Below are 16,531 nucleotides of genomic sequence, written 5' to 3' on the forward strand. Positions count from 1 at the left end.
ATATTGAGTCAGTATCCCGACAGGAGGGTTACGGTGATGGGTTAGGAATTTAAAAAAAAAAAGTAGGAGATAAAATAAATATCACAGCTTTTATTCATGTGTTCATTTCCGGTTGCGTGTCCCCAGCATGACGTCATCCGCCCGGCCCGCCTCACCCCGCGGCACTTCGACAACTTCCGTCGTTTCTCGGCGGAAATCGTCGTTTTCTTCTTCCACCGGCCGCAGAGAGGAAGTGAGACTCACTGTGTGTGTGTGTGTGTGTGTGTGTGTGTGTGTGTGTGTGTGTGTGTGTGTGTGTGTGTGTGTGTGTGTGTGTGTGTCTGTCTCTGGCGCCCTCTACCGGTCACCAGAGAGAGATAGCCATGCAAGTGGTATCTGAATTTATTCACTCACTCACACACACACACACACACACACACACACACACACACACACACAGGAATACACACACCTACAGGAACACACACACACAGTTGTTTCAGGTTTAACGTTTTAATAACAGATCTCCATATACAAACAGTGACGTCATTCTGCCTTTTACCTCCACCGGATCAGGCATAAGGTTTGTGAAAGCGTTAGTGATGATATGGTGTGTGTGTGTGTGTGTGTGTTAACTGTGTGGTGATAGTGTAGAGAGACATACACACATGCACTCTTAAAAAAAAGTGAAAAATAGATTTGAAATAAAACAATAAAAATGAAAACAAACTGAACAACTTAACTGTGTCTGGAGTGACTTTTGTTCCCGTGGTGCTGAAAGGTTTGAGAAGTTTTTTGTGCAGAACGAGACTCAAAGAGGAAAGTGTGGATTCTGAGGTTATTCTTGAACATTGTCTCGGCTCATTTCTTTTTTTTTCTTTTAGTTTTATTTTGTACTTTCTGCTCATAGACGCAGCAAATAGAAGAGGGGAGACGTGGATTTAACTACAGGTGTTTAGTGGCAAAGAGAAGTGTGTTCTTCACGCTCGTCTGTGTCTCCTCATGGAAGGAGGAAAGTTTGCTCCAGACTGAGATCAGGTGTGTGAGTTTAAATCACAGAATGAAGAACAAAAAAAAGAATCTGTTTTTTAACTTCACAGGAAAAATAATAAAATTATAATTGACTGGATTTAAAGAGTGCCTTTTAAGGGACCCAAGGACGCTTCACCAAAAACAAAACGAGCAATCTGATAGGAGGTTATATTTGTTTATGAAAGAAAGCTGCACAATCTGTCTGCAGAAATGTAAACTTTTAAATGTGTCTGTGTTCAGTGAAGGTGTTTTAGGAGCATTTGATCAAATCGTTGATGAATTATTTACTCGATCCCAACGACAGCAGATGTGGTTTTTCCCTCTCAGACGTTGGTGGTGGTGAAGCATTAATTTAGCCCTAATGCTGAGGTTGACCCCGCAGCTCATGAGCTCATTCAAGATTTGCTCAGCGAGTCATGCTGTTGCTATGACAACGGGGCTGAGTATATATGGGCTGCCTGCAACAATAACCCACACACACACAGTGCAGAGAAACAAGGGTGTAACCTTGGCTCCTGCAATCCTGGATGTTTTTCTCTCTTGCTATTTATAGCAAGCGACTGTCAGATAGGTGCCACAAAAAAGTTCCTGACATAAAGGGCGATTATAAATACTGCTGGGCCGCTGCACCATAAGCCTTCCACTGGCTCTGAACATACATGTACAGACAGTCAGTAGGTTGTTATAGCCAAGAGGAAGAGGCACGTGTAAAAGGAAAACATCATGCAGAACTTTGTCTCTTCAGTCGACGTTTTCTAGAAGAGGACAGAGATGGTGTGTTGATAATCAGAAACAGAGTTAGCGCCATTAAGAATCAGATATGGGTTCAACACATTATGGTTATTTAACATGCCTGGAAGCATTTTTTGGACCGATCATCACATATGCATCGTGTTTTAAAAAAACAGGAAGGAGAAAAAAGGAGTTTACACAAAGAAATGTGACATATCTCAGGTGCCAAAATTAGTTTAACAACAACAAACAGCCAGTTTTTTGAAGAGTAAAAAAAAAAGAAGTAAAAGTTGCAAACAAAATAATCCTGGAAAAAAACAGTTTTCACCTGTCGAGTCTTAAAACAAGGAGTGAAATACATTTAAACTGATTTTTGGGGTCAGTAACGACATGTGGCGAGAGTGGGGAAGTAGAAGCAGGTCCGCCTGTCAGTCAGTTAGGCCACACCCTATGATATGGTCTTGATATAGTCTGGACAGATGAGATTTAGAAGGGTCGACTCCTTGTCATTTTTTTCCCAGTGCAGAGAGGAGCTATGGGACTGGAGGAGTTTTTCAGGCCAGGATACAAACATTTGTTTTTGGAGCCTGCTTCAAGTGGACACTCGGGGAACTACAGTTTTTTGCACTGGTGCATCAGCTTCGCTTGTCAACATTGGAGCTTGCCTCTTGGTTTTAACAGCCTGCAAGCAGTATTTCAATGAAGCACATTCATTGTTGGTACTTTCTACTGTGAAATTTGGCAAACGTGTTTTTGTTTCCCAAAAGAATAAAGCAAGGAAATTAAAAAAGGGGAACAAAAGAGCTGCATATGTTCTCTCATGGCTTCTGTACAAGAGGGAGAATTCCTATTCTTAAAAAAAAGGATGCAAAATAAGAAAGAACCTACAAGTTTTCAATCCTCTGAATCGAAACATACCCAGTGAATGATGAGTCGTAGGAGCTGTTTCTGCACAGAGGTCTTTAAACCGGACCCAGCTCAGGATGGACTGTGGAGTTATTGTATGTGCAAATTCTTGCAAGAGGCAATTCAGGTGCAACATGGAGTCCAAGACACAGAATACAAGATGCTACACCATGACATGATTGTGTGTGTGTGTGTGTAGGTGTGTGTGTGTGTTAGGAATGTGCACGAGTGTGTGTTTGTTTGTTCATGAGCAGGTTATTCATTAAGATGCTGTTTTGTCTGCACTTGATATTCAGCAGAAATATGATCATTCAGACATATTAACTTCAGCTCAGATGTACAGCCAGCAGCCACTTTTTGAATGTTGCTCTCTGTGCTCGACTCAGCTCGTCTGAAAAGTTACTCTGGACCCAAAATGCGTTAAACCTCACGCGCTCGCAGGGACAAACTGGAGAACCTCTATCACACAAAATAAAAACACATTGACATCTTCAAGTTCCCTAAAACGGCAGACATTCAATTTTTTAACTGTGGTTGCTATGTACAATAGAAGGATCTTCATATATTAATATTCTTCTTCTCTCCTCTCTTTTTTTTTCTTCCCTTCCTTGCTGCCAAGTCTTTGTTTCCATACACATTTGTCCATTTTGTATTTATAGAGTATTTTCAGTATTTACATTATAAATTACTACACAGTCTCGTGATAAAATAAATAACTTAAATAGAACGGCCGTGGCTTTTTGCAGTGTCTTTGCATGAAGGGTTAAGACAGGAGGGATGGGGTGAAGGCCGAATGTTTCGCTCCTTCAGGGTTTTGCAGACGGAGAGGATAAAACGACCTCTGCCTGTCTGATGCAGTCGTTTCTGCAGAGAAATACGGAGGAGGCGTGTAGTGAAGGCAGAGGGGCCGACGCACTGGGAGTGAACTTTATTCCCACAGTGGCACGAGGTGGGAAACCCTCCCTGAACCATATCCACGTGTTGCTCTGTCCTAAGCACCATGAGAACATCAGGAATCAGACACTTAGCATTTCAGGTTTGTTCCTGAAGAGATAATGGACACATTTTTTTATCCTTTAAAGGCTTTATATGTGATTTTTTGATCCAGCAGATGTCGCCCTTGAGCACCAGCATGAAACCAAAACAACTGGCGCTGCATTGTTGTGTTAGCATGCTAATGCTAGCGATCTTTATTATGCTGGTATCTTCACACTGCATGTAAATTTACCTGAAATGAGCGTGATCTAGAAACACAGTTAAGCAGTGAGTACAGTATGTTATTCTTTTTTTCTCTAGTCCCTCAATTAAACAACTTTTATACTCGAGGGGAGGAGTCAGCCGGCCGTCCTGGCGATGTAAACAAACTGAAGATAGGACTCTGAAAACTCTGAAAACATCACAGACAGTGGGACTCGGGTGTTACACCCATTGTAGACAGTCATGACTCACAGAGTTATTTTCAGATGATAAACTTGATTTCTATTTAAGTGTGAAAAATCACATAGAAAGCCTTTAAATCTGATGTTGCATCAAAGTTGTTTCTAAAAGGTTGGTAGGTGCCCATTAAAATCCTCTCACTTTGACCAGTTATAGTCTTATTGGTCAGGCTCCTATACATAAAAAAGAATAACATATTGCTAGTATGCTAGCTAGATAGCATCTTTAATAGATCTAAGCATATTTAAGTCCAGCTAACTCTGTAAAAGTTATAAATATGTTGAAGTATTGTTTTTATTTATACATGTGAATAATTCAGGAAGTGTTTCCCACTGATCGAGCCGCCATGAGAGTAAAGTCCGCTGTGATGGGGGTCATGGCGTGGTACAGAGGGTTATACTGATGGGATAATACTGAAGTGGTAGGTAGAGGACGGTCTCCAGGTTTTTGGCCCCTAATTCGACATGTTTGAGGATCACTGGAGACTTTGTTGGACTGTGAGAAGATGAAGGACGAGGGAGGAGGAGACAGAGGGAGGGAGGGAGGGAGGGAGGGGAGAGTGCAAAGCTTCTCCTCCAGCTATACCACCGTGCCGCTCGGAGAGTTCCCGTTCTGTGCTGTCAGGTTCTGAACAGAGAGAGAGAGGAAACACAAAGGGAGAGTTAGACACCAGGGGCGATCACACCAGGAAAATCTATAACCCTACTTTTTTAGTTCAGGGAGAAAAGAAAAGAAAGTGTTGCTGAGGGGGAGAGATGAAATCAGATCATCTGTTGAGCTTTTGAAGAGGTGTAGTCTGAAACATCCAGCAGGTGAAAACTGTCAAAACAAACTGATTTCTGACCTGCGAGGGAAAACATTTTTTACGGGTCAATTCTCTTAAGAAATATTATTTTTAACCGCCCAATACCTGACTGTAACTGTTTTATTTGATTTTAATGATTGACTTATCACTGTAGTAATTTCAAGCTTTTAAATTACATTAGTGTATATATTTTATTGTTCTTATTGCTCTTTTATTGATATTATTTTCTGTAGTAGCTTTATCTCATTTCTCGTTGTTTATTATTTATGTATGTTTTCTCGGCATCATTGTAAATGAGGGTCGCCCTCAATGATCTCTCCGAGAACTAAAATAAAGGTTGATGATGACATTTGTTTGCAGAAATCTTTGAACTTCTGATTGTGTGAACGTTGAAGAAAAAAAACTAGCAGCACATTAACATGTGGCTGCTGACTTTGCCATTAAGTTATCTGTGAAAGGAGAGTGATTTGTACACATTAGGCCTGGCTCAGACTACAGGATAATCAGGCCCACATGAGGTCTGTTCCCCTTCACCAACAATCCAGAGGGTGTTCCTGACTCAAAGCTGCTCACAACCGATTAGTATAAAGATCGATCTGCATCAGAGCAGCCCCTATTTATATCAAACATGTTTGATATTTAGGATTTAAAGAGGACATATCATCCCCCTCCTCCACCTTTTCAAACAGTCCTCTGTGGTCTAAATGAAACATCTGTGCTGTGCTTTGGTCAAAATATAACATGAATCAAGCGCCAGAAGAGGTTTGTGACCCTGTATAAACCAGCTCTCTCAGAACGCTCCGTTTTGGTGTGTGTGTGTCTCTTTAAATGCAATGAGCCCGCCCCCGGAGTTTTCCCAGTAGACATCACTCCTCTGTAGCGAGAATAAAAATTGCGGACCTTTCGGAAAAGTTTTGTTCTATGTTGGGGGTGGAGTCCATGGGTGGAGATACCAGGGGAGGGGAGGGGATTTTTTTATTTTACCAGAATCCCACTGTGACATCACAAGGAGAGCACATTTGAAACAGAGCATTTTTCTCTGTGTTGTAAGACTTATGCAGACCACAAACAAAGGACTGGATGGGTTTATTTCACATGTTGTGGGTCAGTAGACACTCAGGTTACCCAAATATATGTTCAAAAACACTGTAGAAGTGGATTTTTCAGAATATGTTCCCTTTAAAATTTTGACCATTCTGTCATGAAAGAGTCTGGCAGAAGTTTTGCGCCTGACTACAATAACCATGAGAGAGACGAGGGAGGACAAGAGAACAACTGGCAGCAGGATGAAACTCCAGACATTTTTTCATCCAAACTAGTTTTTGTGTTTTTGCAAATCTAACCCCCGGCTCCATTGTTTACGAGCGGTCATGTGAGGGGGTGCGCCTCTCTGCTGGCTCGATAATCTGAGTAAAATCATGAAGTCTCATCATGTGATGTTTGTGATGCTTCCTGATTTCCCCTCCTGGGTTTAAGAAAGTATTTCTGATTTCCTCAGTCAACTGATAACATTTAAAAGTTTAAAAAAATAGAAAGTTTTAGACGTACCGCCTTCCCCGGCCGCGCCCAGGTGCAGATGAGCCCCTCTTGGCACGCCGTGATGATGCAGTCGTCCATGAACACGAGGACGGTGAGCCGCTCGTGTGCGATCTTCTTGCACACTAGCGGCTCCAGCAGCGGCACCTCGTGCATGCGCGGGCACAGCGTGGTGCCCAGGACCTTGGCGGCGTCCAGCCGGTTGCTCCTCGGCGCCACGTTGATCTTGTCGTTGCTCTTGCTGATGTTTCCCAAGCTGTGGTACCGCTTGTGCTCCTTCTCCACGCCGCTGCCGGAGCCCGACTTGTCCGACTTGCGCTCCTGCAGAGACAGCGTGGCGAAGCGGCCGATGCTAAACGGCGTGCTGTTTCCTACATTGCTGCTCCCGCCTCCTCCGCCTCCTCCGCCTCCCGTGCCGCCCTCTGTCGCGCCCTGACCTTTGGAGGCGTTCGCCACGGCGGGGTGGGGCAGAGAGTTGGAGCGAGAAAGCGAGCGAGGGAGCGGCAGGGGGAGGGTCGGGGGGTTGGCGGTGCCCGTGTTAGTGTTGGGCGGGTGATGGTGCCCCTCCACCCCTCCGGTCCCTCCACCCACGACTGAGGTGCTGTTGACCGCCACGCTGCCCGAGTTGGACAGCGAGGGCCCGAAAGTGTTAGTGAAGGCGCGGGTCAGCGGCAGGCGAGGGTATAAAATGTCATCCGTCAAGTCCCAAAGACAGAATTGCGTGTCCTGTCCCACCGAGCCGAACCGGTACGTGACGGACGCCGAGCCGCCGCCTTTAGAGCTGTGGCGAGAAAGACGCGACAACGTGCTGCTCGTTCTCACCCGGCCAAAGTGCATGGAGTTATTCGGCGCCCCCTGGTGGAGGTCTTCCTCGCTGCCGCTGAGCTCCATCGGCTCCTCGTCCTCCAGGGAGGTCGTGAAAGGGTCAAACGCGACCACGTTGACCCACGACTTGTGTCCGTGACCTCTGGCGACCACGCGGCTCTCTGCGAACGACCACACGGTAACCAGGTCGTCCTCACCCCCCGTGGCGAGATACTTCCCGTCGGGACTCCACGAAACACAAAGAAGCCCGCCGAAGTAGCTCTTCATCACGCCCTGCAGCTCCATGGAGTCGAAGTGGAAGACGCGCAGGCAGCCGTCCTGGCCCACGCACGCCACGTGCACGCCGTCCGGGGAGAAGGCAAACTCGTTTAAGCCGCCCTCGCCCACCGCCCACCGTAACAGGGGGTTGCGCGGCGTCTTGGTTTTGCAGGCGTAGACGGCGAAGCCCTCACCCTGCCGCAGCAGAGAGTACTGCGGCGCCGTGGTGCCGCACGGGTGATCCACGTTGTAGAGGTAGAGGTGACCGCTGGCGTGCGACGCCAGGAACAGATTCTCCGACTTCGGAAGCCATTTTAGACACGTCACCTTTGACTTGTCTATCAATCTCTGGAGAACAGGAAGGAGGAGGAAGAGGAAGAAGAGGAGGAGGAGGAGGAGGAGGAGGAGGAAGAGAGAGGAAGAGGAGGAGGAGGAGGAGGAGGAGAGAGGAGGAGGAGAGAGGAGGAAGAGAGAGGAAGAGGAGGAGGAGGAGGAGAGAGGAGGAGGAGAGAGGAGGAAGAGAGAGGAAGAGGAGGAGGAGGAGAGAGGAGGAGGAGGAGAGAGGAAGAGGAGGAGGAGGAGGAGAGAGGAGGAAGAGAGAGGAGGAGGAAGAGGAGAGAGGAGGAAGAGAGAGGAAGAGGAGGAGGAGGAGGAGGAGAGAGGAGGAGAGAGGAGGAAGAGAGAGGAAGAGGAGGAGGAGGAGGAGAGAGGAGGAAGAGAGAGGAAGAGGAGGAGGAGGAGGAGGAGGAGGAGGAGGAGGAGGAGAGAGGAGGAAGAGAGAGGAAGAGGAGGAGGAGGAGGAGGAGAGAGGAAGAGGAGGAGGAGGAGGAGGAGAGAGGAAGAGGAGGAGGAGAGAGGAAGAGGAGGAGGAGAGAGGAGGAGGAGAGAGGAGGAAGAGAGAGGAAGAGGAGGAGGAGGAGAGAGGAAGAGGAGGAGGAAGAGGAGGAGGAGAAAGATTTTTGGCAGAAGAGGAAAAAGCAAAGAATGAGTCGAGATATAAAAGATATTACAAATACTCGTGCTCACAAAATGTGTGATTTAAAAAAAAGCTAAATATAAAACTGATGACGGACGACGACGCAGAAAGGACACATGGGGAGGAGGGGGGGGGGGAAGGAGGAGGGGGGTCTGCAGAGACCAGGAGACCGGCTGCAGCAGAGACGGTGTGGGGACAGACTGAAACCAACAGAGAGACAAAAAACAGAACGGGCGAGTGAGGAGGAAAAGAGGAATCCCAGAGAAACACACAGTCTGCATGCACAACCACACACACACACACACACACACACACACACACACACACACACACACACACAACCACACACACACACACACACACACACACACACACACAACCACACACACACACACACACACACACACACACACACACACACACACACACACACACACACACACACACACACACACACACACACACACACACACACACACACACACACACACACACACACACACACCAGGAGTCTCCCACCTAATTGAGAATCCCATTAAAGAGAAAGAGGACGATTAGAAGTCGTAATGAGAGAATGTGAAAACGACAAAGCTAGTAAAAAAATAAATGACTCCTGTGACAGGCTTTAATAAGAAGGGGGAGGGGGAACGATCTTACCTCCTCATTGAAGAGTTTACTGGTCTCCTTCTTGATGGGGTCCAGGTACTGGACCTGTCCGGCCGAGAAGCCCACGATCAGAGCGACGCTCTCCGCCGTGGCCGAGTACTGGTTGAAGTCGTGACACGTCGGCTGCGTCCCTTTGTAGATTCTTTTGTCTATGGGTTTACTGAGATCAACAGCCTGCACAGAGACAAGTCAGAGGGAGGAAGAAGACATTCAGATCTTCTTAAATGCTTTATATGAGATTTTTTGATCCAGTAGATGTCGCCCCGATCTTTATTATGCTGGTATCTTCACACTGCATGTAAATTTACCTGAAATGAGCGTGATCTAGAAACACAGTTAAGCAGTGAGTACAGTATGTTATTCTTCTTTTCTCTAGTCCCTCAATTAAACAACTTTTATACGTGAGGGGAGGAGTCAGCCGGCCGTCCCGGCGATGTAAACAAACTGAAGATAGGACTCTGAAAACTCTGAAAACATCACAGACAGTGGGACTCACAGAGTTATTTTCAGAGGAGATACTTGATTTATATCATATTTAAGTGTGAAAAATCACATATAAAGACTTTAAAGGAGGAGTTATTTGTCCTACATGATTCCTTTACAAGCAAAGACCACACAACAACATTTACCACAAATACAAATATCTTACACTACAGGCTCTTTTTTTCCATTGGTCTTGTGTTTCTGTTCTGATAAAATGATCATCAAGCACAGACGACAAAAAAGTCAGAATGAGAGATCTCCCCAGCAGCGGTGTTAGAAATAAAAAGACGTGTTTTGTAACAGATGGATGGTAAACATGGAGTTTTTAGTGTGAGAGTGGAGGCGCTGTGGGTGCTGAAACAATCACACGGGGAGAAATCCATCAACCCAGATCCAAAAGCACCACTACAGCTCTCAACCAATGGGAGCAGAGAAGAACCAGAAAGCATCAGACATGACTGCAGTATTTCTAAACTGCAAACACTCGTGTTAGTGTACTACAGACAGACATCACACTGAGAGGTCACACCTGATCTCTGAGGGCCTCATCAATGGCCTCATCGTGCTGGAAGGAAGTCACAATCAAGCAGGGAATAAATACAACACTACAGCACAGGAGATTTGTATTTTATTTGATGTAACCAGGTCGGTCCCTCTGAGATTAAGAACCATTTTTCCAAAAGGAGACCTGGACGAGAGACAGGCAGCAGCAGAAACACAAACGTTACAGACAAGAGACCAAAAGGGAGTCAAAGTGCAATTTACACAAAGTGTTGTAATAAAAGAGAACCATCTCTGAGTCGAATCTGGAGTCAGTAGTTCGAGCAGTCGAGCTAAAAAACATCGACATCCAAATGAAAGACGGCTTCTGAGGCTTTCATATAAAAACCTGTAAGGACACCAGCTCCTTCAGTTTGAAGTCGTTCTGCAACAGATTCCAGGCTGAGGGTGAAGAATACCTCAAAGCCCTTTTCACAATTTCTGTCCTAGGGTTAGGGACAGAGGACAGAGGACAGAGGACAGAGGACAGAGGGCAGAGGACACAGGACACAGGACAGAGGACACAGGACAGAGGACAGAAGACAGAGGACAGAGGACAGAGGACACAGGACAGAGGGCAGAGGACACAGGACAGAGGACAGAGGACACAGGACAGAGGACAGAGGACAGAAGACAGAGGACAGAGGACACAGGACAGAGGACAGAAGACACAGGACACAGGACAGAGGACACAGGACAGAGGACAGAGGACACAGGACAGAGGACAGAGGACACAGGACAGAGGACAGAGGACAGAAGACAGAGGACAGAGGACACAGGACAGAGGACAGAAGACACAGGACACAGGACAGAGGACACAGGACAGAGGACAGAGGACACAGGACAGAGGACACAGGACAGGACACAGGACACAGGACAGAGGACAGAAGACAGAGGACAGAGGACAGAGGACAGAGGACACAGGACACAGGACAGAGGACACAGGACACAGGACACAGGACACAGGACAGAGGACACAGGACAGAGGACAGAGGACACAGGACAGAGGGCAGAGGACACAGGACAGAGGACAGAGGACACAGGACACAGGACAGAGGACACAGGACACAGGACAGAGGACACAGGACAGAGGACACAGGACAGAGGACACAGGACACAGGACACAGGACAGAGGACAGAGGACAGGACAGAGGACAGAAGACAGAGGACAGAGGACAGAGGACACAGGACAGAGGACAGAGGGGTCTTTTTTTAATGAGATAAAAACACAGATAGTGAGGAAGCAGACCAAGAGTTGCCTTTTACATTCAGAAGTGTAACCAGTTTATGAGCCTTCAATCAAGTTACCCATCATGCCCAATAAAACATCATAAACTAACATATCATTATCTTTTAACAGGTTCATACTTTTACGTCCATATTTGTTAAATTGTCTCTGGTTTCTAAATATTCAGTGATTTGATACTTTTTAATACCAGGTGTTTAAAAAGAAAAACTATATCTGTTATTTTAATGATCAATAGTATAAGAAAGTAACAAAACATATAAATAAACGACAGATCTTCAGACTGATTTTTGACTAAAAGCTGCTGTGAGATGAAGAGAGAGAGACAGAGAGAGAGAGAGAGTGGGAGAGAGAGAGAGAGAGAGAGAGAGAAAGAGACAGAAAGAGAGATAGAGAGAGAGAGCTCTGTCTAAACTGCACTAAAACATTGGCAACGTTCCCACACAATTAAGAGTGTGCAGGAGTTTTCTTGCAACTGTTGGGTCATTAAAATCAAGAAATGATCAAATATTAGGAGCCTGGGAGTTATATTTTTGTTGCCATGGTATCGAAACAGAAGTCAATACTGTTTTTATTATTAAATATCTGGTATGACAACCTCCTCATAGTCAGCTTCATGTGCAAACATCCAAACAGGTCGTGCAGAGCTCTTACTTTAAAATGAGCTGCTGGTTAATAAAAAAGAAAAGTGTATTTCAGAGTGACTGAAGATGATATGAAAATGAGTTTTCAGCAAGTCTGCCAAATGAGTCTTTTAGTTAAGAATACATTTCATCTGTACGTTACTCTCTCAGTGTCACAGCTCGAGTCTGAGAAACACTTTGAAACAAGTCGAGTGTAAATAAGAAAAGCTTAAAGTGAGAACTGAAAACGAGTCAAATGTAAAACAGGATGTGAAGGGCAGCGCGAGAGACGCACCAGATCCCCATCAGCAGCTCTCTCTCTCTCTCTCTCTCTCTCTCTCTCTCTCTCTCTCTCTACTCATTATGCAGATGAGCTATCGACCAGATGTGACAAATCCACACCCATTCTTAGTCGATGTCGCTTTAAGATTCTGTCTTTCCTTCATCCATCACATCGAGCAATAAAACCTTTTTGAAGTAGCTCTAAAATCCTCGTTGTGAAGAAATTGGCTCCAGGGTTTTGGGAGCGCCGGCCCAAACAGCTGAGAGGACAAGTCTTCATTAAAAGCTCTTCTAGGGGTTAAAGTTCAGGAGGGGCATTTTAAAAAAAATAATAAAGAGGTGATTTAGTATTAAGGGAATGCAAAATCAGTATGTTACAAAAATCTGACCAGAATTACAAATTAAAGTTAAGAAGACACAAAGATATCTATCAGATAAATTAAAAACAATAAAGAGTCAACGTCTCTTAAATGAAAAAGATCAGCATCAAGTTGTTGGTCAATTTATAAGAAGAGGTTCCTGATTCAAACAAACACCTCGAACACACTTCAGGTAAAGGCTTTATATGATGTGATTCTTTGATCCAGCAGATGTCGCCCTTGAGCACCAGCATGAAACCAAAACAACTGGCGCTGCATTGTTGTGTTAGCATGCTAATGCTAGTGATCTTTATTATGCTGGTATCTTCACACTGCATGTAAATTTACCTGAAATGAGCGTGATCTAGAAACACAGTTAAGCAGTGAGTACAGTATGTTATTCTTCTTTTCTCTAGTCCCTCAATTAAACAACTTTTATACACGAGGGGAGGAGTCAGCCGGCCGTCCTGGCGATGTAAACAAAGTGAAGATAGGACTCTGAAAACTCTGAAAACATCACAGACAGTGGGACTCGGGTGTTACACCCATTGTAGACAGTCATGACTCGCAGAGTTATTTTCAGAGGAGATACTTGATTTCTACATTTAAGTGTGAAAAATCACACATAAAGACTTTAACAGGCTGGACGCTTCAGGAAGAGTTTTTAAATCAACTCTAAAGCACTAAGATGAGGTCAGTCCACGTCTAGTTCTGTTGGAATATCAGCTGAACAGACGATTGGTTTATAAATGATAAGTTTAAATCAATCAAAAGGAAAGAATCTGAATGAGGTCTAAAGAGAAATGAGCAGCAGAAACTAAAGCTCCCGATGTGGTTGAATAATATTCAGGATCACTTGTGATTTTTCTGGTGTCGAGGTCTTCTGTCCTGTCAGCTGATCTGTGGGAGCGTCTACTAAATGGAAGATCCAAACCATGTGCCGCAACCCCCCTAAGGAGGGCAAAGATTTACGTCAGGGGGGCGGGTGCAGCTGTGCTAAATAAAAACAATGCACTCTGTTCTGCAGGGCAAGCAAAGAATGTTCAACTTTATGAAAGGACTGTTGACGATTCATCTTCATCAACAACTAAAGAAACGAGAAAATACGTCGAGTCATATCTCACCCTGCTTCACCTGCACAAAGGTGGGTCATGGAGAGACCACAGCAGGGGGGGGGGGGGTCCCTCAAATGTTAGCTCCAAGCTAAGACGCCTTGAAGAGCTCACATCAGAGTAATGAATGCTGCATGTTCAACATTTTGGAAGATGCATTATGCTGTGTCACTTTTAAATGTCCCCTCTGCAAACTGAGCTTGTTTTTATTTATTTAGGGGCTTGGGTTTGAGGGGGTTACATCATTTTCATTTACACAGAGGGGGGAGCAGGTACAACCAATGTTGGAACCACTGATCTACACATTACTTCTAGTGTTAAAGAGTTTGGTGTTTGAATGAAGAGATTTTGTCTTTGTGTTCAGTTTATCATTTTTGAAGGAACGAGGAGAAACATCAAGCCTGTGATTCAAAACTCAAACACACAGAAGATGTATTTCACCTCTGTTAGAGACAAACTTTAATGACATCATCTCTCCTCAGGTTTCTCTGTAAAGAGACGTATGAAGCCCTGGACTTATAGGGTTATATTTTACACTAACTGCTTCTGCAATGAATAGATTATAATCTCATCAGACTTCCTGTTATAAGAACGTTTCAACAAAATGAAAACATTGGAGTTTAATTTACAACGTGTGAAGCTGCCTGAAAACTAAAACTGACTAAATATGAATATAGTTTATTGATGCATCAGTCTCCAGCTAAAACATAGTGCGAGTCACTGATTACTGTATAAACTTAAAAAGATGAATTATGTATCTGTATTTAATCATGCAGTTTTTTCTTTGTATGACACAGAAATGATTGTACAAATGATTACTGTCCATGCACAACAACAGGCCAGCTTTGACACATTGAAATGATGTCATGTCCCTCACTAGATTGATGTCAGGTCAAAAGGAGGTGAAGCTTTTTCTTTTACGTTTGTCCTCCAGTTCCTGCTAAATGGGTTATTAGTATTCCTCATTAAGAGGAGAGTGGAGCAGCTCGCTGCGAGCAATTTCAGCTCTCTACAAATCCTCAGTGAAATCCAGCAATGCTTCAAATGAGCTCTGTAAGGAGACACTGGAGGACGAACAAACACAGATTGTTATTGTACTGCTTATCCTGTGGTAATAAAACATCAGGTTCATGATTTAAGACCTGTTAGAAGTAACATTTGAACAACACTGATTTTAACTTTTAAAGTCCATGAAGGGACAGAAGAGAGGAAGATGCAGTGACATGTTGCAGATCTCCAGATTTAAAATCTTTGTTACCCACCTGCTGATCACTGATTCACAAATCTTACTATCTTTGACATGCAGAAAGAAAGAAACTGAAACAAATGATAAAAAAAATGATTTAGTTAAGGTGATTTCATGGGTAAAAGCTGTGACTGAAGCCTCCCTGTCTGCTTCCTGCTCCTGTAGTAACACTGTTACCTCCTGTAGCCTCTCCACTGACTCTGTGCATCCTCCAGCATGATGCACCATCATCTCCACTCAGCTAAACTAGCATCCATCCACCTCAGATTTTGTGTGACACGTAGAAAATGTGCAGGCTGGGTCAAATGTGTGCAGCATTTGCAGCCCTGTTTGAAAAAAGATGACGAAATACAAGCTATCATGCTAAGCTAACACACTGACCCTCCAGTGAGAGGAGAGAGAGAGAGAGAGAGAGAGAGAGAGGAGAACGGGCTCACCTTCTTGATGTTGGTGTACGTGTAGAAATAAAGCTCCCTGCCGATGTTGAAGCACACCCGCTCCGACTCCTCGCTCGGGTCTTCGGGTTGCAGCTTGACCATGGAGACCCGGACCGGCGGCAGGAAGCCCGCAGGAGAGGAGTTGGCTGCGGCATTGGAGGAGGAGGCGGCGGCGGCGGCAGCGGCAGCGGCGGCGGCGGCGGCTGCAGCCCCGGGCCCCTGCAGCAGCCCGACCCCTCCGCCGGGTATCGGACCGGGTCCAGCCCCTGGGCCCAGCGTGGCTCCGGAGGACGGACCCCGCGGCAGGCCGCCCCGCTGCTGCGAGTCCGAGAGGGTGAGCAGCTTGTAGAAGCCCTCTCTGGTCCGAAACTGGGATTTAATCTCATTGATATCCTTCAGAGCGCCGCCATCTCCGGCCATCTTTAGTGCACACAAGCCGCACAGGAAACTGAGGTTTCTGACCTGGAAATAAAAACGCTACAATAATAATAAAAAAAAAAATACTAGAATAGAAATGGGAGAGGCGATGATGATGGCGAGCAGCAGCAGCCGAGCTCAGCTAGGCCGACCAGCACATCCGGGCTCCTCCAGGGCATTTTACACCAGCAGCACCGGCGATCAAACCACCGGCACCTGATAAAGAAACCCCGAGAAAGAGCCCTCCTGAGCCGGTGTGAGCATCATCCTCGACCGGGGTCTCTGCCTGCCTCCGTCCATCCAGTGTGCGTAAAGACGTGAGATGATGATGCGTCGCTCCTGCTGCTGGCCCGGTCTGACACTGCGCACTCCCACTGATGTGTGTGTGTGTGTGTGTGTGTGTGTGTGTGTGTGTGTGTGTGTGTGTGTGTGGGGGGGGGGGGGGGGTAAAGAGGGGGCGCCCGGCCCCACAACAGCTCGCTTCATTTACCCCTAGTTTAACCTCCTGGTGACACCCAGCAAGACCAATGTAAAGAAATAATAAGCAAGTTTAATAATCCCTTCTTCATGAGCGTAAAGTTTCACTGACAAAACTCTGATTTGGCATCTATGAATAAACAAAGAAATAACTATA

General features: G+C 45.5%; 1 protein-coding gene across 1 annotated transcript; it reads right to left on the minus strand.

Moving 5' to 3' along the window:
- Positions 1–473: 473 nt before the first annotated feature.
- zmp:0000000529 (WD repeat-containing protein 20) lies at positions 474–16,326 on the minus strand. Its single transcript, XM_020655063.3, has 4 exons — positions 15,481–16,326; positions 9,144–9,326; positions 6,440–7,858; positions 474–4,713 (listed from the first exon to the last, which is right to left on the minus strand). Exons 1-4 carry the CDS (start codon positions 15,898–15,900, stop codon positions 4,666–4,668), a joined length of 2,070 nt encoding a protein of 689 aa, XP_020510719.1. The 5' UTR covers positions 15,901–16,326; the 3' UTR covers positions 474–4,665.
- Between the last annotated feature and the right edge of the window lie 205 nt (positions 16,327–16,531).

This window comes from Labrus bergylta, chromosome 11, assembly GCF_963930695.1.
Source record: "Labrus bergylta chromosome 11, fLabBer1.1, whole genome shotgun sequence".
In the NCBI taxonomy this organism is placed as follows: Eukaryota; Metazoa; Chordata; class Actinopteri; order Labriformes; family Labridae; genus Labrus; species Labrus bergylta.

What these genes read in the sequence shown, in the direction of transcription:
- zmp:0000000529 (XM_020655063.3), bottom strand. Translation starts at nt 15,900, where the DNA reads ATGGCCGGAGATGGCGGCGCTCTGAAGGATATCAATGAGATTAAATCC. An exon ending in CGTACACCAACATCAAGAAG is followed by an intron (nt 9,327 to 15,480) that starts GTGAGCCCGTTC and finishes GTCTCTGTGCAG; the next exon opens with GCTGTTGATCTCAGTAAACC. An exon ending in GGGCGCGGCCGGGGAAGGCG is followed by an intron (nt 4,714 to 6,439) that starts GTACGTCTAAAA and finishes CTCTCTGTTCAG; the next exon opens with AACCTGACAGCACAGAACGG.